Source organism: Neovison vison, chromosome 12, assembly GCF_020171115.1.
Source record: "Neovison vison isolate M4711 chromosome 12, ASM_NN_V1, whole genome shotgun sequence".
NCBI classification, from domain to species: domain Eukaryota; kingdom Metazoa; phylum Chordata; class Mammalia; order Carnivora; family Mustelidae; genus Neogale; species Neogale vison.
Window position 1 is genome coordinate 88,949,298 of NC_058102.1, and position 22,448 is coordinate 88,971,745.

Consider the following 22,448-nt stretch of genomic DNA (forward strand, 5'->3'; position numbering starts at 1 on the left):
TATAGTTGAAGGTTTTGCTTTATTATGTCCCTATTATAAAAGTAATGCATATTCATTATATAATAAAGGGAGGAGCACAAAAGGTATAAAAATTAATTTTAAATTGCCTATAATCCCATCCCAGGTTTATTATTATTATTATTTGAAAATGATTAATATTTGGCACATTTCATTTTATCGGTCTTCTCCTATGTATGTCTGAACACCACTCAGATATTACTATATACAAAGTCTCGTATCCAGCTTTTTCAATATAACATTATATTAAAATTATCTTTCCTCCTATCAATAAAAATCTTGTTTATAAACATAATTTTAATGGCAGAGAACCATCCCACGATCTAGATATACTATAATTTATTTAAATGTTCTCCTAATAGCAAATATTTCGTAAGAGAGTTAGTGGGTCAAGGCATTATCAAGGTTATTAAGGTCCCTCTGTTATTGAGAACACAGGAAGGGAACACAGAGACAGTGAGGGCAAGGTGGGGTGTCAGGGCCAGCAGCGAGGAGGAGACTCAGAGGTCCTGGCCTAGCCTTTCCAGCTCGTTGAGAAGGAAGTCCATATCAGCCCGGGTCAGCGCAGGGTTGGCCACGACCATGCGGAAAAAGTTGCCTCGGGTCCCATGGGGCTGGTAGCCGATCATCATGGAGCCCTCCTTCACCATGCGCTCCTTGAGCACTGGGGCCACCTGTGGAAGGGGTGGAGAGAACTTCCAGCTGCAGCCTGATGCCTACTCCCCCAGGTGCACCTCCCTTCCACTCAGCTACCTTTTGGAGGGAGCACTCATCACTCAGCTCCTGACCGTGGCCCTGGGTCACCTTTTCCGCTGCATCCCACCTGCTTGGCCTTCTCTAGCTTTTGCATTATTTCCTATCTTACCTATCTCTAGGTTGTCACATGGACCATTTTCTGCCAAATCCTGACTGTTCCCTGACACCCAACACTGTTTTAGTCTAACATCTAGCCTTTGTCATCCTTAACACCTTCTTCTCCCCTCTCTGAATTCCTGGAATATCTGTGATCTGTACCCTGTAATCTAACACGTAATTTACAAGACTGCCTCGAACATACTGGTTTCAGATAGGTAACTCTCGTTTTTCTAAATAACTCCTTAAGGGCAAGAACATTCTTGTCCTTTCAGATCATCGGCAGCACTTAGCACCAATCTATCCTTAGGGATATGACATATCTCCTTTCCTGTAGGAGACAGGTCTGGACCAGCCTTACAGAGTTATTCTGCCCCCAGCACCAGGCAATAAGGCCTCACATGGCTGTCCTGGGCTGGAGCTCCCAGCAGAACTCCCAAGGATTACATACATGCACTGGTGACTTCTCCCATGACATCCCTCTCTGTCTTCTTTTCATTTTCCAGAAACATACCTTATTTCCTATCCCCATCCCCACAGAAATGAGGACAAGCTGGGGTTGTCTTCCTGTCCACACCCCCCACCCTCGGGAGGAAGACTAGCAGAGGGACCTGCCATGCCATGCATGGCCAGCAGGGGGCAGAAACACACCAGAAGCATGGCAGTTCCCTAAACTGGCCTGACCAGAGCCCAGAAGACAGAGCCTACCTTAGCCAGCCTTTCACTGTAATCCGGGCTTTCCTGCTTCCCCCGCAGGCTGGGGGGCACGAACCAGAAACACACATTGACAAATTCTGGCTGAGAGGAATGAGGGAGGAGAAGAGGTGAGCTGTGGAAGGGGGATGTTCCCCCCTCACTTCCCCTCTTCCCCCCTCGCCACCCCCCGCCTCCCCACCTGCTGCCAGGGCTTTGCTGTGTGGGACAGACTGGGACGCAGGGGGGCGGGGAGGGGTGGGGAAGCATACCTCCATGATCAACTCAAATCCTTCTCTCTTCTTCAATTCCTCCACCAGGTACCTGCGAACACAGAGAGGGGGAAAAAATCACAAATGGAGGGAAAGCAGAGCTACAGAAACAGAAGAGTCCTGCAGAATGAGCCCAGAGACCCTGAGAACAAGGAAAATGGGAAGAGCAGGGCAGTGGGTGGGGGCAGGACAGACCAGGACAGAACCCCAGGGCAGAGGAACTGGGACCGCCCCCACTCCTACCAGGCGAGGGCAAAGGCCTGGTCAACACGCCGCTCCAGCCCTTGCCCGCCCTGTGCCTTCCACATGAGCCACAGCTTCAGACAGTCCACGCGGCGGCCACATTGCACCACCTTGTCTCCGGTGTCCAGAGCCACGTCGTAGAACTTGTCCTGCTGGAAGAGGTAGCTGGCCTGGGACCCGTGGCAGCGCCTAAGCAGGTTCTGTTGGTTTGCGGGGGTGCGGGGAGCAAAGAGGGGGAGACTGTCAGACCCCATCCTCACCACCGAGGCCGCCTCCAGAGCTGCATGGTGAAGTGGTGGTGGGGGGGGTTCTTAGCTCAGCCCACCCATTCTTTTCCTGCCATCAGGCCCCTTTCTCCGGGTTTTTCTCCAATGCCAAAAGTTCTCCCCAGATTTGGCGTAGGATCCCTTCAATTACAACTGCCAGCTAGAAACTTTTCCCTTTGCCTTGAAGACAGGCCACAGTGGGGGAGGGGGCACCCCAGGGGATGAGGGTGGTCACAGAAACTCAGCTTCAGATGAGGAGAACGGAATAAGGTAAGGACCCTTGCAAAGGATGGGGGGTACAGAGAAAAAGAAGGAGGTCCAGGGTGAGAGGTGGAGTGAGGAGAGCAGCAGGGCCGACCCACCGAGGTATCCCGGAGAAGAAGAGCTGAGCACTGCAGGCCGGCTGTGAGAAGCTTGTGAGGATTCCAGGCCACGGAGTCAGCCCTGTGTGTTTTGGGGGGGTTGTGTGCAGAGCAAAGCGGCATCAGCTCGCTGCTCCTCAGCCAGAGCCCGCCCCCCCCCCACCTTTACCACAGCTTCAGTAAAGGGGCTTGAGACTGCCCAGCAGTCAGGAAGAATTCCAGTGTCTGATGGGCCCCAGCCCACCATCTCTCCAGCGCCCCTCCCACCAACCTCCTTCCTCCCTCCCATCGGAAGCTCCCTAGTCCAGGACTATTCTCTGAGTCAAGGATTGGAAGGGTGGGATTCAGGTATGTACCTCTGGATCCCATCCAGGAGATGTCTGTGTGTCTGTGACAACAGGACGCTCCCACCCCAGGCAGCCTGTGGAGCAAAAGGAATAATGTGGGCCTTGGCCTTAACTCAGCCCACTCCCCCACTCAGGCCCAAGGCTCACTTACATCCACATGGAGCCACAGCCCGTGACGCTGGCACACATCAGCAATTGCCTCCAGGGGGTCAAAGGCCCCCAGCACAGTAGTTCCAGAGGTGGCACTAACCAGGAACGGGACAATGCCCTGCGGCAAAAATGCAGGAGGAGAAAGAAGCTGTGAAGGGATCTAAAAAGCTACCCAGAGCCCAGCACTGAGCCATCTCTAAACTCTTACTGCATGCCTGACCTCAGCCCTTTCACCCTGACAACATGCCACTGTTGCCTCCTTAGTTTGCAGGTGAGGACACTAAGGTTCGGCGGTAATAAATTCACCCCCAAGCTGAAGCTTCAGAGATGGAATTCAATCCTAGGTCTGGCTGCAGGTCTAAGCTCACACACTTTCAAACACTTTTAATGTCTTGAAGATCAAAATGCTATTTTTTTTTAAAGATTTTATTTATTTATTTGACAGAGACAGGTCACAAGTAGGCAGAGAAGCAGGAAGAGAGAGAGGAGGAAGCAGGCTCCCTGCTGAGCAGAGAGCCCGATGCGGGACTCGATCCCAGGACCGTGAGATCATGACCTGAGCCGAAGGCAGCGGCTCAACCCACTGAGCCACCCAGGTGCCCCTCAAAATGCTATTTTAAAAAGTCTAATAGTAGAAAAGCTCATGAAGAACTAGAACTTTTATTTTATTTTATTAAGATTTTATTTATTTATTTGACAGACAGAGATCACAAGTAGGCAGAGAGGCAGGCAGAAAGAGAGGAAGGGAAACAAGCTCCCTGCTGAGCAGAGAGCCAGATGTGGGGCTCAATCCCAGAACCCTGGGATCATGACCTGAGCTGAAGGCAGAGGCTTTAACCCACTGAGCCACCCAGGCGCCCCTTGCATTTTTATTTTAAAAAACGACCACAAGAAAAAGCCCAGGCCCATATGGCTTCACTGATGAATTCTACAATACATTTAGGAAAGAACGGATACCACTTCTTCACAAAAATTCTAAAATACAGAAGAGGAACGCTATTGAATTGATCCTATGAGGCAAATATTACCCTGATGCCAAAGCCAGATGAAACGTCACAAGAAAACCTCAGACAATATCTCTGTGAATATAGATATAAAAACCAACAGAACACTAGCTGCCCAAAGCCAGCAACATATAAAAAAATTACACGTTAAGACAAAACGATTTGTCCCAGGAGCAAAAGCTCCATTTAGCTTCCAAAAATCAATTAATGTAATACATTCTTATCAACAGAATAAAGAGAGGAAAAACACATAGCAACAGACACAGAAAAAATTTGACATAATTCAACAATCCTGTTTGATAAAAATACTCAACAAGCTAAGAGTTGAAGGGAACGTTCTCAAACTGATAAAAGGCAACTACAAAAAACCCACAGCTAACATCGTACTCAATGCTGAAAGACTGAAAGCCTTCTGCCTAAGATAGGAACATGACAAGGATGCCCACTCTCCCCCTGTCCATTCAACATTATACTGAAGTTCTAGCAGGGCAATTAGGTAAGGGGGGGGGGGAGAGGCATCCAGATTGGAAAGGAAAGCAGCAGAAGCCCCACACTGGGTGTAGAGATTACTTAAAAATCATAACCAAACAAAGGCAGAGGACCTGAATGTAGATGGCTGACACATGAAAAGGTGTTCAACATGACTCATCCTCAGGGATGTGCAAATCAAAACCACAGTGAGGGGGGCGCCTGGGTGGCTCAGTGGGTTAAGCCGCTGCCTTCGGCTCGGGTCATGATCTCAGGGTTCTGGGATCGAGTCCCGCATCGGGCTCTCTGCTCAGCGGGGAGCCTGCTTCCTCCTCTCTCTCTCTGCCTGCCTCTCTGCCTACTTGTGATCTCTCTCTGTCAAATAAATGAATAAAATCTTCAAAAAAAATTAAAAAAAAAAAAAAAAACCACAGTGAGGTATTACCTCACACCTGTCAGAACGTCTAGAATCAAAAAAACAAGAAACATGGGCGCCTGGGTGGCTCAGTGGGTTAAGCCGCTGCCTTCGGCTCAGGTCATGATCTCAGGGTCCTGGGATCGAGTCCCGCATCGGGCTCTCTGCTCAGCAGGGAGCCTGCTTCCCTCTCTCTCTCTGCCTGCCTCTCCATCTACTTGTGATTTCTCTCTGTCAAATAAATAAATAAAATCTTTTAAAAAAAAAAAAAAACAAGTGTTGGCGACAATGTGGAGGAAAGGGAGCCCCTGGTTCACTGTCAGTAGGAATGTAAATTGGTACAGCCATTGTTCCTCAAAAACTTAAAAACAGCATTACCATTTGATCCATAATTCCACTACGGAGTATTTACCCAAAGAAAATGAAAACACTAATTTGAAAAGATATATGCACCTCTATGTTTACTGCCACATTATTTCCAATAGCTAATAGGAAAGCAACCCAAGTGCCCATCAATAAATGAATAAAGAAGCTGTAGTATACGTGTGTGTGCGTGTGTGTGCATGAGTATTACTCAGCCATAAAAGAGAATGAGATCTTGCCATTTTCAACAAGGATGGACCTAGAGAATAAAATGCTAAATGAAATAAATCAGACAGAGAAAGACAAATTCCGTATCATTTCACTTGTATGTGGAATTGAAAAAAACAAAGCAAATGAAGAGAGAAACAAAGAAAGAAGCAGACTCAAATACAGAAAACAAACTGGTGGTTCCCAGAGGGGAGGCTGGGGGAGTATGGGTGAAATAGAGTGGATTAGGAGGAACAAACTTCCAGTTATAAAATAAATAAGTCGTGGAGATGAAAGCACAGCATAGGGGTACCTGGGTGGTTCAGTTGGTTAAGCGGCTGCATTTGGCTCGGGTGGTGACAGGGTCCTGGGATCAAGCCCCAGGACAGGCTCCAGGCTTGGCAGGGAGCCTGCCTCTCCCTCTCCCTCTCCTCCTCCTCCTCCTCCTCCTCCCTCTCATACTCCTACTCCCTCTCCTACGCTCTGCCTACTTGTGCTCTCTCTCTGTCAAATAAATAAATAAAATCTTAAAAAAAAAAAAAAAGCACAGTGTGAAGTGTGTAAACCTGGTGATTCACAGACCTGTACCCCTGGGGATAAAAATACATTATACGTTTATAAAAAAATTTTAAAAATTTAAAAGAAAAGAAAAGCACAGCATAGGGAGTCTAGTCATTAATACTATGGTAATGCACAGTGACAGAAGGTGACTACACTTATCCTTGTGAGCTCCAAGTACCATAAAGATAGAACTGTTGAATCAATGTGTCATATGCCTGAAACTAACTTAACACTTTTTGTTAATCATACTTCCATTGAAACAAACAAACAGACGAGGAGAAAAGAAGTAACAAGTGTCAGTGAGAATGTGGAGAAACTGGAACTCTCATCCAGTGCTGGTGGGACTGGAAACTGGTACAGCCACTTGGAAAAACAGTTTGGCAGCTCCTCAAAAGTTAAATACAGTTAGTGGATGAGTCAGCAGTTCTGTCCCCAAGTGTATATACCAAAGAAAATGAAAAACATACGTTCACACAAACACTTGTATACAAATGGTCATAGTGGCATTACTCAGAAGATCTGAAAAGTGGAAACCCATCATCAGAGGAACAGATCAATGAAATACAACAGAGTATTACCCAGCAATGAAAGGAATGAAATGCTGAGATGCCACAACAAGGATGAAGCTCGAAGACAGTATGCTAAGTAAAAGAAGTTCATCACAAAAGACTCAGTGGGTGAATTGTATGACATGTGAATGATATCTCAGTACAGCATTTACAAAAAAATAAAAGGTTTACCCAATAAAAGTGGTACTCGACGACTCTAGTTACTGCTCACATTGCTACTCAGAGGTAACACCCATTTATCAATAAGTATATATTATTCGGGGCACCTGGGTGGTTGAGTCGTTAAGCATCTGCCTTCAGCTCAGGTCATGATCCTGGGGTCCTGGGATCGAGCCCCATATCGGGCTCCCTGCATGGCGGGAAGCCCGCTTCTCCCTCTTCCACTCCCCCTGCTTGTGTTCCCTCTTTCACTGTGCCTCTCTCTGTCAAATAAATGAATAAAATCTTTTTTTTAAGTATGTATTATTCTAAATAACCATAGGTTCTGGGGTGCCTGGATGGCTTAGTCAGTTAAGTGTCTGCTTTCAGCTCAGGACATGATCCCGGGCCCTGCTCAGGGGGGAGCCTGCTTCTCCCTCTCCCTCTGCCCCTCCCAACCCCCTATGCTCTTGCATGCTCTCTTTCTTCCAAATAAATAAATATTTTTTTAAAAATTTTAAAAAGTAAAAATAAATAACCATAGGTTCAAAGTGTTCATTCTATACTGCAACATACTATATGTACTTTATATAGGTCTACTTAAATATATAGTGGGGGTATTTTCAAGGTAGTAAATACTACCCACCTTATTCTTTTAAATGGCTATAAGTACTCCAATAATAACAACAAAAACAATAATGGCCACTAATATTTATATAGTCCTTCACTGTTCCAAGTGCATATATACTTACTCATGTAATACCTACAACAACCCTATGCAGTAAAGTTCTATATTATGCTCAGTGACTCAAGCCTGCTCCTGACTCTTGGGGTCCGGTCCTGCCCAAGGTCTTGGCAAAGCCCCAAGAATAGCACAGAGTGTCCTGACTCCTCAGGTTTCCCACTGATCACTTCAGCCCACGGGGCAGAAGGGCACAGAGGTCAAGAAGAGGGACTGAGTGGTGCCTTGAGAGGGGAGGGCCCAGAGAAGCCTCCAAAAAAAGACCAAGGGGTTCTGCTCCACTGTCCCAGCACCCCTCACTCACCTCAGCCTCGGCCAGACTGATCTGTCTCTCCAGATCCTCAGGAATCATTTTCCCTCTGGAAAAGAAAACTGACTGGGTAAAGAAGTAATTGGTTTTCTCAGCTAGGAGGCAGAATGGCTGAGAGCAGGGTAATGTGGGGTTAGCTACACAGAGGCCATAATGTTGATTTTTTTCCTAAGAGGGGTAAGCGGATCTCAGGGGACAGGGCGAGAGACTCCAGCAGTCATTGGTAGACAGAAGGGGCAACTCTGTAGGAACAGAGAGGGGAGAAGAGCCCACTTGCGGCATGGGCCTGAGGCCAGAGCTTCTGGCAGCAGGAAGGCACACTGTGCCAGGCTGGCTCTGAGCCATGTGAACAGAAGGACCTTTACCTCTCATCTGTCTTGACCACTCGGACACTGTCGGTGCCAAGTCCCAGAAAAGCAGCCCCCTTCTTGATGGAGTAATGACACTGTGCAGAAAGGCAGAGGGCAGATTAGGCTTGGGGCAAGAGGGCTGGGAGGACAGGAAGGAGAGAGACATTGGTGAATGTGTGAGCTACAACAGATGAGACTCTGTAGACGAAGGCTTCTCGAATGTTCATGTGCCTCCACATCACCAGGGTGTCTGGTTCAAATGCAAATTCATACTCAGTATGTCTGGGGTGGGGCCCGAGACTCCTTCCTTTCTTTCTTTCTTTCTTTTCTTTCTTTCTTAAGACTCTGCATTTCTGACAAGTTCCCAGGTGACACTGATGCTACTGGTCCACAGACCACACACTCTGAGTAGAAAGGGCGTGGACTATGTCCGCTGCACTCCTGGTCCCTCTGCTACCTGCGCACAGAAGGCAAGGCGAATGGGAGCGTTTATCCAGCCCCTTAAGTGCTTCTGCCTGGAGGCAGGCTGGCTCTGGAGATGGGGCTGGGCAGGCAGACTCCACTGGCTGGACATTAGAATCAGGAGCCCAGGGCTGGTCTGAGTCTCTTCTCACCTCCTTTGATGCGAAGAGAGCCAGGGGTGGCAGCGCCCGGAGGCCCCTCTGCTTGCAGTCCGGGTAGCGCTGATAGCGGGCTAGGTTCACCGCATACATGTTGGAGATGGAGCCACCTGTCACAGGGAAGGTGGCAAGAGGGAGGAGCAGCGGGTCAAAACTGGAGCTTGCTCTCCCTGACCTCCACCCAGGAGAACAGATCAAAGCAGCACGAGTGATAGGCTCCCAGGGCTCTCCTCAGAGCATACTGATAACCCCCGAACAGCCCAAGGATTCACAGGTTCCCCCGGAATACTTCCCTCCATATTCTGGGTGGACCCAGGCAAGTGCCTCCCCTCCCCAGAGCAGGCACTGGAGTGCTGATCCCATGGACTGTTTGACAAACATGAGGATACAGGGGACTGGGCAGCTTCTCTCAGGTTTGGCCTGAGCCCAGCTGGAGAGGACAGAGAGGAATCACCCCGCCCGCCAGCATAGAGCAAAAAATCGTGGGGGAGGAGAACTCTCAAAAAGGCCAAAGAGAGGCCCCCCTCCCTCTCACATACCAGGACAGAAGACCCCATCCCCAGAGCTCCAGCCCACCAGGGACCGGAGTTTCTTCAGCACCTCTTCTTCCATGAGCACAAACACAGGGGCGATTTCATAAGTGTACCTGCCAGGAGAGGAGGAGATGAGAAAGGAAAAGAGGAGGGAGGGCCAGCGGCGGGGTCAGACTCAGAGGAGCAGGAAAAGGAGGTGGGGACAATGAGGGAGGAAAGGTCCAAAGAGAGGAACGACCTGGTGACCAAGAGCCAGGGAAGCAAGAATGAGGAAGAACTGGGGGTCCGGAGGTATGAGAAAGCTGGGAGAAAGGGAGCCCAAAGGGTACAAGGAGAAAGACTGCTAGCAGAGATGCCAGCAAAACCATTCTCCTCCCCCTGGGATATGTCTCCAGCAAATCCAAGCCTTTGTAAGGTGCGGGGAAGGGGCCCGGAGATGACTCACTGGCTGGTGTTGAGGCTCTCAGTGACAATGCGCCCCGCCAGAGAATGGGGATCCAACCCTGAGAAGAGCTGGTTGAAGAAGTGCGGGTGACCTGGAGAAGGGCAGCGGAGAGGGGGGCAGGGAGCTCAGAGGGCAGCCGTGGCAGGTGGATGGACAAACTCCAGACGCTCCTCCCGCCGCAGCCCAGGACCCACAGGTTTTCACACTGTAGTGGATCACCTCCCGGCACCGTGCCAGGATCCGCTCAGCCGCCTCGCCCTCGCTGCGCAGCTCCAGGTCCAGCAGCCGCTTCAGCTCCTCCGGCTCCTTCCACTCGCAGACCTGGTGGGAGGAGCGGGAGGTTCTGGCGGCCCGTGGACACCCCACTGACCGGCTGCCCGCACCACCTCTCAGCTTGCGTGGAAAACGAGTTAGGAATGTTTCCCAAGTAACTCGTGAACAAGGGTAAATATACACAGTAGGAGGCAGCATATAATCCCTGAGGCACACAGCCAGACAGTGATGAACTGGGGGGTGAAGCCTTGTCGGCAGGGGAAAGTTCGGAGCCAGGTACAATGGGCAGGAGGAGGGGAAAGGACCCACCTTCTCAGAGGCACTGGTCCCTTTCCGAATGACCTCATCCATAACAATCCCAAACACATCCCGGAGCAAGGCTTCTGCAGCCATGGGGTCCCCATCAGGGGAGAAGAGTGGTTTAGAGTCAGCCATCAGGATAAAATCTGTGAGCAAAGCAGAGTTACTCCCTACTCCGCCCAGGGTATCCCAGCAGGACCTAAGCAGCAAGGACCCCAACCGCAGCCCAGTCCCAGCCTTTGCTGGGTGGACAAGAGCAAGTGCCCAGGGAGAAGGTCAGTAGCAACAGGTGGGGAAGAAACAGGCAGTGAGCGCTGAGCTGGTGGAAACCGGTGGCCACTGCCTACCTCGGGCAACAATGAGAGGCTTACCTTTCCACCCAAGTCTCTGTTCAGGGGAGCCGGAGGGAAGGCACCCAGCTAGCTTTTGAGAGAGTTAGGACTGGGACAGCGGAGGGGGTGAGGTATAGGCAACAGTCACATGACCATGAGCTCACTCTCCTGACCCTTGCCCCGAAGAGAACTTAGAGATTTGGGATAGGGACAACTGGTTGAGATAAGTCCCTGAATAATCATTAGCTGACCTGAAGAAGGGGGGAATGCAAAGAAAAGCAAAATACATTAACATCGGGGTTGAGAGAGCAGCCAGGAAGAATCACTGTGAAGGGCTGGAGATGGGACTTAGTGGAGAATGTTGGGGGTGTGGTGCAGGGAGTTATTGCCCCTGACCCTGGAGACAGAAGCGAGAGGGAGCCTGAGAGAGGTGGAGGTGAAATAGTTTATCTATTTGTACCCCTACGCCCAAAGAACGATCCTGATTTATTTATTTATTTATTTATTTATTTATTACGATTTTATTTGTTTGACAGAAAGAGATGCGGCCAGAGAGGAAACAAGCTGGGGGAGTGGAAGAGGGAGAAGCAGGCTTTCTGCAGAGCAGGGAGCCTAATGCGGGGCTCGATCCCAGAACCCTGGGATTATGACTTCGATCCCAGGACCCTGGGATCATGACCTGAGCAGACACTTAACCACTGAGCCACCCAGGCCCCCTGAACCATCCTGATTTCTAAAGCCCTCTTCTACGGCAGGAAGGAAAGGGGGGTTATGTTGAGGAAGCGTTTTGTTAAACAAGTGTAATCTGCGTGCCTCGCAGGCTGAGAGCACTCAATACACAGAATGTGGTGGTCTCAAGTGAGCACCAGCTGTGTTCGTGACACGGTACTGGGGACCGAGACAGCCTTCCTGTCTGCTGGGAGGGCACAGATGCACGTGCAACAGTCACAGCCCGAGGCAGGCTGGATGCTGACCCCATGTGCTACAGAGTTAGAGAGAAGACGGATGGTGGATGGCAGCCGAAGACTGCGGAAGATCTGCAGTGGGACTGGAGCTGAATCTTGAAAGAAGGCAGGAGAAATGGGATTAGCAAAAGGGAGAAAGAGAGCATGGGGGGTAGGGTGATGCCAGGAGCTGACATGGGGAAGAAGTATGGCTTGATGTAAGGTCATGAAGGTGCCTGGCTGGCTGAGGGAGGTCTGCAAGGATGATACGGGAGCAAAAGCAAGGTGAGCAGAGTTGCATGAGGTTATGGGGAGAGCCTTGAGTGCCAGAAAGGCCCAGGGATTTAAATTTTATCCTGCAGAAAATAGGAACACATTGAAGCATCTGGGTGGCAGTGGGTTAAGCACCTGCCTTCAGATCAGGTCATGATCTCGGGGTCCTGGGGCTCCATCCCAGTGGGGAGTCTGCTTTCTCCTTTCATGCTCACTCTCTCTCCCTCTCTCTCTCAAATAAATAAAATCTTTAAAAAAAAAAAGAAAGAAAGAAAAAGAAAAAGAAGAGAAGAGAAAAAGAAAATAGGAACTCACTGACTCAGTGGCAAGGAACAGTGATGAGCTGATGCCCAGACCAGTATACAGCACAGGAGGCAGAAGTCACAAGGTGTGGCTGTAAACCAGGTGAGAACTGATGCACACTGAAAAAGGGTGGTGTGGGTAGGAAAGGAGAGAGGAAGGAGGAGGTCCGCCCAAAGCTCTGAAGAGCTACGGGAACAAAAAGCAGATTTGAGAGTCAGGGTACAGGCTGAAGCCTGGTGATGGGCTCCATTCCTCATGGGAGAAAACGTTCGGAGGGACAGCCAGGGGGAGGGGAAAACACCAAGGCCTAGGAACCCCCCCCCCCCGCAAACAGGTGGGTGAGAGGATCAAGGGAATAGGAAGAGGAACCTTCCTCAAAGTGGGTTGCTCTGGTTTAATCCACCATCAGCAGCCACTAGACCCCACACTAGTAGAAAACACAGGTTCAAGGAACCCCAGAGGTCCAACCCTTAAACATTTCCTCAGTAGACAGGGTTTGGGGGAGAGAGGGGAGCTAGCCCAGGCCTTGAAAATGGAAGGGCCAGTCCTTTATCAGTGTCGCTTTAGCTCCCCTGACAGTTGGCAGCTGTGGGGTGATGGGGTGGAGAGGCTTGAGGGGAAGAAGCAAAGGAAGATAGGTACCAATGAAGCACTTAACCACGAGCCACACTCTGTCCTTAATGTGTATTATTATCATCTTTACAACTGTTGAGGGTAGGTATATGGCCTACATGTTTTGTTTAAAGATTTATTTATTTGACAGACAAAGACCACAAGTAGGCAGAGAGGTAGGCAGAGAGAGAGGAAGCAGGCTCCCCGCTGAGCAGAGAGCCGAATGTGGGGCTTGATCCCAGGACTCTGGGATCATGACAAGCCGAAGGCAGAGGCTTTAACCCACTGAGCCACCCAAGCGCCCCTATGGCCCACATTTTAATTGAGATTCCAGAGATGCTATGGATGTAGCTGGGTCAGATCACGCAGTCAGCACATGGCCAAGTGGGGTGTGAAGGCAAGCATGGTGCACTCTGAAGCCCCCTGCTCCTAACCATCACGCTCAACTGCCTCTCACGAGGCTCCGTCGGCCCTGAGTGTGCTGTGCTGCTGAGACCACTGCGCCAAGAGTGAGGAGGACACCTCAGGGCCTCCGTTTCTGTAAAATAAGGGGTTTCCAAGAGACAACCTCCAAGGCGCTTGCTGGTGTTCATAGGAGCTCAGGCCAGAAGACATGACAAGCAGGCCAAAGGAGACTTTTATTTCCAAGCAGGGGCAGCAACAGGTTGCAGGGGGTTTGTAAGGCAAGAACAACTGCTTAACAAAGAGAATTTCCTAGCAGGAGGGACGCTTTCCCCAAAGCTCCAAAGAAAGGGTCTGTAGGGGAGACTCCATCCTCCCTTCCCAGGACCTTCTTTATCCTTCCCACCTGAGTCATAGCTCAGAAACGAAATCTGGAGCCGAGGCCTCTGAATACTCCCAGTTTTTTCCAGGGATAAACAGAGAAGTAAGACATCACCACCCTTGTTCCACATACAGAATCCTGCCCTGGGCCCCTGAGAAAGGGAAGGGCCCCCAACCTGCAGAGTTTTTCTTTTTCCTTTGTTTTTTAATTAATTAATTTGAGAGAGATAGTGAGCGTGCAGATGCATGCAGGAGTTGGGGGTTGGGCAGAGGGAGAAGGAGAGAATTTCAAGCAGACTCCCCGCTGAGAACAGAGCCTGACTCAGGACTTGACTCAGGGCTCAATCCCACAACCCACCAGATCATGACCTGAGCCAAAACCAAGAGCTGATGGTCAATAAACTGAGCCACCCAGGCATGCCAGGAGTTTTCCTTTTTCTTTTCTTTTTATATTTTAGAAGGTTTTATTTTATTTATTTGACATAGAGAGAGAGCGAGCACAAGCAGAGGGAAGCGGCAGGCAGAGAGAGAGCAAGAAGCAGACTCCCTGTTGAGCAGGGAGCCCAACGTGGGGCTCGATCCCAGGACCCTGGGAGCATGGCCTGAGCCAAAGGCAGACGCTTAACTGACTGAGCTACCCAGATGTCCCAGAGATTTTCTTTTTAAAAAGAAGAAGGAGGGGCACCTGTGTGGCTCAGTGGGTTAAAGCCTCTGCCTTCAGCTCAGGTCCTGATCCCAGGGTCCTGGAATCAAGCCCCACATCAGGCTCTCTGCTCAGCGGGGAGCCTGCTTCCCTTCCTCTCTCTCTGCCTGCCTCTCTGCCTACTCGTGATCTCTGTCAAATAAATAAATTAAATTTTTTAAAATAAATAAATAAATAATAAAAAGGAGGAGGACATTAACCTGCAGGATAGAATGATAAAGCAAAGAAACATGAGTGGAGTTAGGAACAGGGCTTCAGGGCTGAGAAGATGTTGGTAGGACCAAGTAGGGTTTGTTTAAAAATTTATGTTTCTTCCAGCTTCATGGGATCTCTAGTCCATCAACTCCTCTAGCCATCAACTCCCTCATATCTTTCTTTTCTTCACTTATGCAACCTTGATTGTATGTTCTGTTGTTTCAGCCATTCTGTGCAAAATCCTCAGCTCCTACACCCTTTGGTCCTTCCACCAAATCCACCTGGGGAAACTCCAATTCATCTGGCCAATCCTTCTCTTACCAGATCTACCGGGACCATTGGATTCTACTAGTATAAGCCACCCAGCCATTCAAATTGATATAGCTATAAATTCATGGTCCCTGTGCTCATTCCAATTAAACATAACAGATTAAACACCTATGTGTACCACCATTCATTCCTGAAATCCCACTAAAACTGTATCAGTGGCATTTTAAATTCAGAAGAATAAAGTAAATGAAGAGAGATGAGAAATGTCAATAATCGCAGAAGACAGAAGGCAGATGAGAAGTGGTAACTGGTTTAGCACAAGGCAGAAAGCCGAAACCAGTATGTCTGCGGGTGGCTATGCCAATGGGAAACAAGCTGGTTCTTGGGGCAGAAGCTCAGAAAGGCTCAGGAACTGGAAACACTAGCCATCTTGGAAGGCAGGAGGGAGTTGCAGAAGTGTGTGTAAGGTGCAGTTAGAACTCCTTCTCCTCCTACTTATACAGTCAAACAACTCCCTTCCTTTCCCCCCCGCTTCCAAAAAAGCAAGAGATTTGTTTTCTAGAGCAACTGGAACAGGTAGGGTGGGACTTAGGGGGGCCAGGACTTAGAGACTTGAGGCACACCAGGTGAGCAGGAGGCACTGCGCCGAATACAGGAGGATTAGGAGGAAGTTACCATCAAATCAACTCCTTTCTCCTAACCAGCATTCAGAACCAGTGGCCAGGGGTAAATGTTCCAGAGTAGAGGATTCCTCTCTGGAGAAACTGACCTCGACAGCCCCAGAAAAAAGACCTCCTGGTGCTCTTATTTCAGTCCTCACCTGATCTCCTGGTTAGTGGTACCCACAAGTCAATATGGCCCATCCATGCACTTGGGCCTTCCAATATGCCAGCATGCCTCCCTCTTCACTGTGAGCAATGAACCAGCCAGAGGTTACCAGACACTAGAGGAAAGCCCCTAACCTAAACCACACAGATAAAAGCAGGCAAACTGAAAGAAAGCATTTGATGGAAGAAAAGAAAGTCAGGGAGCAGAAGAAGCCTCAAAATTTCCAGAAGATATTGTATTCATTAAAAAATAGGTCACTCTCAAAAAGGAATACTCAGAGAACATGAAGAAACTCTAGGATTTTAAAAATATGACAACGGAAATGAAAAATTAGAAATAAAACGATGCCAAGAAAATCACACAGAAAGATAAAAATATAAAGAGATGGACAAAGAAAAGAACCTTAGAGCAATTCAAAAGGACCAACAGTCAAGTAATACAAGTTTCAGAAATGGAAGGAAAGGAGGAGGAAAGAAATCAAAGAAAGCTTTATAGAATAGAAGGACAGCTTAAAAGGATCCACTGAAGGACCAATACAAAGACAGATTATAATATTGTCTTAGAACAGCGGAGGATCCAAAGACTTCCAGAGATAAAACAAAACAAACCAACCAAAACTGGGTCATAGACAAAAGACAGAGAATCGGATCAAATCAAACACCTCCAACACAGGAGAGAGGTGAGGGGAACCCAAAGGGCCAAAATGAAGGTAATAACCATATTCAAAGGATAACAGCACTCAACTTTTGGTTATCTGCCCTCTGGACTGCCCCCCCACAACTCCTCCTTTTCCTCCTCCCTTCCTTCTTTCAATATTTGTTCAGTATCTAGTATGTGCCAAGCACTTTGGCGGCCATTAGAGATACAATAGAGAGCAAAAGACATAGCCCTTGGGGCACCTGGCTGGCTCAGTCATCAAGTTCAAGCCCCACGTTGGGCAGAGTGCTTACTTAATAAAATAAAAATTAAACAAAAAAAGGGGGGGGGGGAGAAAAGGCCATAGCCCTGCCCTCATGAAGCTCGCAGCTAAGCCAGATCACCGGTGAGCCAACTCTCACACAGAGGTGGTTTCATTTGGTTTGCATAGTATGTTGTTGTTGTTAAGTAATCTCTACTCCCAGTGGGGCTCAAACTCATGATCAAGAGTCATGTGCTCTACCAACTGAGCCAGCCAGGCACCCCTGTTTTAAAACTTTTTTTTAATAGACTTTATTTATTTATTTGACAGAGAGATCACAAGTAGGCAGAGAGGCAGGAAGAGAGAGAGGAGGAAGCAGGCTCCCTGCTGAGCAGAGAGCCCGATGTGGGGCTCGATCCCAGGACCCTGGGATCATGACCTTAGCTGAAGGCAGAGGCTTTAACCCCCTGAGCCACCCAGGCACCCCCTGTTTTAAAACTTTTAAAAACTATTGTCAATATTGAAACTTCCAGCTTCTGGGGAAAAAAAAACAGAAGGCCTACCAACAGTAGACCTGAATTAGTAAATAGCAACAATCACCTGTAGTTGGAATTGCCACTATTACCATTGCAGTTTGCATTCGTTATGCTTTCTTTCCCATTTTTTACTTCTTGAATAAGCAATATATTCAGGTAGTGCAAAAATCATATATATAAAAAATATATGTAATATATATAAATATATAAAAATATTAATGGTGAAAAGTCTAATTCCCACTCCATTCCATGTGTCCCATTCCTACCTCCACCCCCACCGGTAACCATATTTTAATAGTTTCTTGGGTAACATTTCAGAGATTTTAATGCAAATACTAACAAATGTGGGTATGTATTTTTATTTTCTCTTTTGACACAAATGATAGCATATAATCACTGATTTGTACCTTGCTTTCTTTCAGCTAACAATATATAGGTGATCCTGTATTCATACATATAGAATTTCTATATTCTTTCTTTCTTTCTTTTTTAAGATTTTATTTATTTATTTATTTGACAGACAGAGATCACAAGTAGGCAGAGAGAGGAGGAAGCAGGCTCCCTGCCAAGCAGAGAGCCCGATGTGGGGCTCTATCCCAGGACTCTGGGATCATGACCTGAGCCGAAGGCAGAGGCCTTAACCCACAGAGCCACCCAGGCGCCCCTCTATATTCTTTCTTTTTAAAAAATTTTATTTATTTATTTGACAGATGGAGATCACAAGTAGGCAGAGAAGCAGGCAGAGAGAGAGGAGGAAGCAGGCTCCTTGCTGAGCAGAGAGCCCAATGTGGGGCTTGATCCCAGAACCCTGGGATCACAACCTGAGCCGAAGGTAGAGGCTTTAACCCACTGAGCCACCCTGGTGCCCCTATATTCTTTTTTTAATCAAACAGCTTCATTGAGATGTAATTTAGATACCATAAAACATAACCCTTTAAGCTGTACATTTTCAGTGGTTTTTGGTATAGTAACAGAATTATGCCATGATCATCAGTAATTCCAGGATGTTTTCACCTCAAAAAGAAACTCATTAGTGCTTACTCCTTATTCTCCATTTCCAGTCCACCCACCAACCCACCCCTGCTTCAAGCCACCACTACCCTATTTTCTGCCTCTATAGATTTGCCTATTCTGGACATTTCATATAAACAGAAACATACAATATATGATCTTCTTTCGAAGATATGGCTTCTTCTACTGAACATAGTGTTTTCAAGGTTTATCCATGTTTTTAGCATGTATCAGCACTTCATTCCCTTTTAGAGCCAAATAACATCCCATAATATGGATAGACCACATTTTATTTAACCGTTCACCAACCGATGGACATTCAGGTTATGTCTACTTTTCAGCTATTGTGAACGGCAGGCGCTGTTACAAACATGTATGTACAAGTTTCTGTGTGGGTCTGTATTTTCAATTCCCCTGGGTACATACCCGATAGTGGAACTGCTGCTGGGTCTTACGGTAACTCTATGTTTTGCTTTTTGAGGAACAGCCAAACTGTCCCCCAAAGAGCCGGTACCATTCTTTATTCTTTATACCATTCTTTATTCCCATCAGTAAGGTGTGAAGGTTCTAATTTCTTCACATCTTTGGCAGACTTATTGTTACGCTTTTTGTTATAGCCACCTGCATCGGTAATTTTGATGAGGCATCCACAGAGGGCTGTACCAGTGTATGAAAAAGCACTTGCTTTCTTAGCCTCAGTAGCAGAGTATGCTGTCAAACTTCTGAATCTTTGTGGTTTGATGAGTAAGAAATGGTATCTTAGTATGGTTTTATTTTAGGTGAACATCTGCATCAGACAGTTTTGCTGTGGGAACTAATGGCTTCAAAATCCCACGGGCTTGCCACAAGAGAAGTTTGTCTCTCTTTCCTGGTTTACTTTGGTGGTATGGCGGGCTACAGCTCTGATTCGTATGCCTTTAGTCCAAGACCTAAGCTGAAGGAACAGCCCCTATCTGGGACACAATGTTCTCTTGGAAGAAGGAAAGGAGCAAAAAGCAGAGAAAACCATGCAAGGACTCTTAAAACCTCGGCATAGGGCACATCTGCTCATACGCTGGAGACCCTGGCAAACCCCAGGGCAGCAAGGTGAGGATGTCTGGTCCTCCTGTAGGCGGGCACTGCCAAAGTCACGGCAATGGGCGAAGATGTAAACTCTCATCGCAAGGGCACTGGAAAGAAACCCTTAAAGGTTTGCGTTCTGGGGACACCAGGAGGGCTCATTCAGCTAAGCATCTGCCTCTGGCTCAGGTTGATCCTGGGATGGAGCCCCACATTGGGCTCCCTGCTCGGCGGGAAGGCTGCTTCTCCGTCTCCCTCTGCCTGCCACTCCCCCCATTCTTGCTCTCCGTTTCTATCAAATAAATAAATTTTGAAAATCTTTTTTTAAAAAGATTTTTATTTATTTATTTGACAGAGATCACAAGTAGGCAAAGAAGCAGGCAGAGAGAGAGGAGGAAGCAGGTTCCCTGCCAAGCAGAGAGCCCGATGTGGGGCTCGATCCCAGGACCCTGAGATCATGACCTGAGCCAAAGGCAGAGGCTTAACCCACTGAGCCACCCAGGCACCCTTGAAAATCTTTTTTAAAAATTCTTTTTGCATTCTGTTTCACCTCAGCCCACACCAGCCAACCTCACTCATCCGCATTACCTGCCTGGCCCTGGAGATACCCAAGTTGGAACCACTGATATAACCATTGGTCTAACCACTCCCCTTTTCCCTCAGGAATTTCCTCCTAATTATCCCCTCATTTTCTCAACTCTCCTTCCTACTACCTCCTTCCTACTACCTCTCCCTACCACCTCTTTCTCACAGCATTTTAAGTTGTTTAAGCCTCTCACATGCTCCCACTCTAGCCACCTCCTTATCACAAGCAACCTTCTTTTTTTTTTTTTTTAAAGATTTTATTTATTTATTTGACAGACAGAGACTACAAGTAGCAGAGAGGCAGGCAGAGAGAGAGGGGAAAGCAGGCTCCCTGCCGAGCAGAGAGCCCGATGCAGGGCTCGATGCGGGGCTCGATCCCAGGACCCCGGGATCATGACCTGAGCCGAAGGCAGAGGCCTTAACCCACTGAGCCACCCAGGCGCCCCCACAAGCAACCTTCTTAAAAAAGTCATCTGCACTCCATCTTCGATTTCCCTCCTCTCACACTTTCCCCAGCCCACCACCAAGTCACCAAGAATTTCCATATCCAATGGACATACATCAGCGTTATCCTAGAAACATTTTATTTCCCTGGCTTCCATACCTGATTACCACCAGCCATTTCTTAGATCCGTTTGCACTTTCACCTTCCTCTGCTCGACCTGAAATGCTAGAGTCCCTCAGGGCTCTGTCCCAGCGCCTCTTTTACCTGTTGAATTCTGCACTACTCCCTGGACAACTGCTTCTGTTCCTAGGGCTACCTGCTGGCAGCTCCTCTATTCCAGACCTCTCTCCTGAGTCCAGGTCCATAAAGCCACCTGCCTAATTAAGAAGACTCCTGGGCACTTCATACTCAGTAGGTCCAAAATTAAACTCAATATCGGCCCTCTCAAATCTTCTCTTCTTCTTAGGTTCCCTGGTTTGGTGAATGGCCCCATCTTCTACTGGTTACTCAAACTTAGATTCTGACTGATTCCCTGCCTCCTCATCCTTGACTGTTTTTTTTTCCCCTTTTCGTCTTCAAATATTGTTACATCTTTCTCTCTGTCTCATCCAAAAACATCAGCACAACAGCAAAACCTGAATAAAGCTTCATTCCCCCCCCCCACCATGGGCTCTGTTATAAAATTCTTTTCCTTAAAAACACTTTAAAGGGAGAAAGGTAACTCTACAGTGGAGAAACCCGGGGGACACCTCCTTACCCAAGTGATCAAGACAACATCATTGATAATGGGACAGACTGACATATGGCCCTAATGTGAGGCATTGAGAAGCATTCAACCTCACTCCTGTCACATTTCTGCCAAAAATACGTAACCCATATTTAATTGTGAGGAAACAGATATATCTAAATTGAGAGTCATTCTACAAAAGAACTAACCGGTTACTTTTCAAAAATGTCAATGTCATGAAACTCCAAGAAAGACTGAAGAACTGTTGGGGCGCCTGGGTGGCTCAGTGGGTTGAGCCTCTGCCTTCGGCTCAGGTCATGATCCCGGGGTCCTGGGATTGAGCCCCGGGATCTCTGCTCAGTGGGGAGCCTTCTTCCTCCTCTCTCTCTGCCTGCCTCTCTGCCTACTTGTGATGTGGATGAGGAAGGAAAAACCTGCTATGAAGAACATTACTGGAACACTTGGTGGAAGCTGATTATGGATGGTATCATAAATATTAGCGCTCAATCAGTGTTAAATTTCCTTAATTTGATCATTGCATTGTAGTTATATAAGGGAATATTCTTATTCTGAGAAAACATACTGAAACATTCAGCAGAAAAGGAGTATGGTATCTGCAAGTTTCTCTCAGTTCAGAAAAAGACAAACACTGTATGTATCTACAGGCATTTTTAGAAGAATAGCTTTATTGAGATACAATTCACATACCATAAAGTTCACCCTTTTAAACTGTACAGTTCAGTGGGTTTTTTTTTTTTTGGATACTCGCAAAGTTGTGCATCATTCACACTATTTAATTCCAGAACATTTTCATCACCCCGAAGAAAAGCCCCATACCTATTAGCAGTCGCTCCCCATGCATTTTTTAAAAGACTGAAAAAGATGGGGAAAGCTTTCAAAATAGTAATTAGGGTTATTCCTGGCTATTGGAATTATGAATTATTTTCATTTTCTTATTTATACACATATACTTTTATAATTTTATGTAACTTCATATTACTCACATCATTAAAATAAAGGTTATTTTTATTTTTTTTAAAGATTTTATTTATTTATTTGACAGACACAGATCACAAGTAGGCAGAGAGGCAGGCAGAGAGAGAGGAGGAAGCAGGCCCCCTGCTGAGCAGAGAGCCCAATGTGGGGCTTGATCCCAGGACCCCGGGATCATGACCTGAGCTGAAGGCAGAGGCTTTAACCCACTGAACCACCCAGGTGCCCCAAAATAAAGGTTATTTTTAATCAACAAGAAAAATTAAGGAGGTTAAGGGGCAATAAGAACTCCAAAACATACAAATCACCAGGCTCAAGAATGGCCCTAGGACATCATGTGGTTTCCAACTCTTCAATCCACTATCATCAAAAAGGTCTCACTGGTGACAAATGTAGCCATATACTCATCATTTCTATGATGCAGCCCAAATGGCTCTCGGAGAGAGGTAC

General features: G+C 47.5%; 1 protein-coding gene across 4 annotated transcripts in view; it reads right to left on the reverse strand.

The window, feature by feature from the left end:
* Window positions 1–22,448, reverse strand: part of CSAD (cysteine sulfinic acid decarboxylase) — a 27,344-nt gene continuing 4,896 nt past the window's right edge. For 2 of the 4 annotated variants that reach the window (XM_044228539.1, XM_044228538.1), the window contains exons 2-15: window positions 10,511–10,647; window positions 10,123–10,249; window positions 9,929–10,019; window positions 9,490–9,596; window positions 8,945–9,060; window positions 8,346–8,425; window positions 7,975–8,029; window positions 3,205–3,321; window positions 3,063–3,127; window positions 2,707–2,788; window positions 2,079–2,278; window positions 1,836–1,887; window positions 1,579–1,668; window positions 1–692 (exon numbers count right to left, since the gene is read on the reverse strand). In XM_044228539.1, coding sequence (XP_044084474.1) covers window positions 519–692; window positions 1,579–1,668; window positions 1,836–1,887; window positions 2,079–2,278; window positions 2,707–2,788; window positions 3,063–3,127; window positions 3,205–3,321; window positions 7,975–8,029; window positions 8,346–8,425; window positions 8,945–9,060; window positions 9,490–9,596; window positions 9,929–10,019; window positions 10,123–10,249; window positions 10,511–10,636 — 1,482 coding nt within the window. In that variant the 5' untranslated portion in view covers window positions 10,637–10,647 and the 3' untranslated portion in view covers window positions 1–518. Of the gene's footprint in view, window positions 693–1,578; window positions 1,669–1,835; window positions 1,888–2,078; window positions 2,279–2,706; window positions 2,789–3,062; window positions 3,128–3,204; window positions 3,322–7,974; window positions 8,030–8,345; window positions 8,426–8,944; window positions 9,061–9,489; window positions 9,597–9,928; window positions 10,020–10,122; window positions 10,250–10,510; window positions 10,648–10,872; window positions 11,363–22,448 lie in introns of those variants that run through there. The other 2 variants (XM_044228535.1, XM_044228537.1) reach the window with 2 other exon arrangements.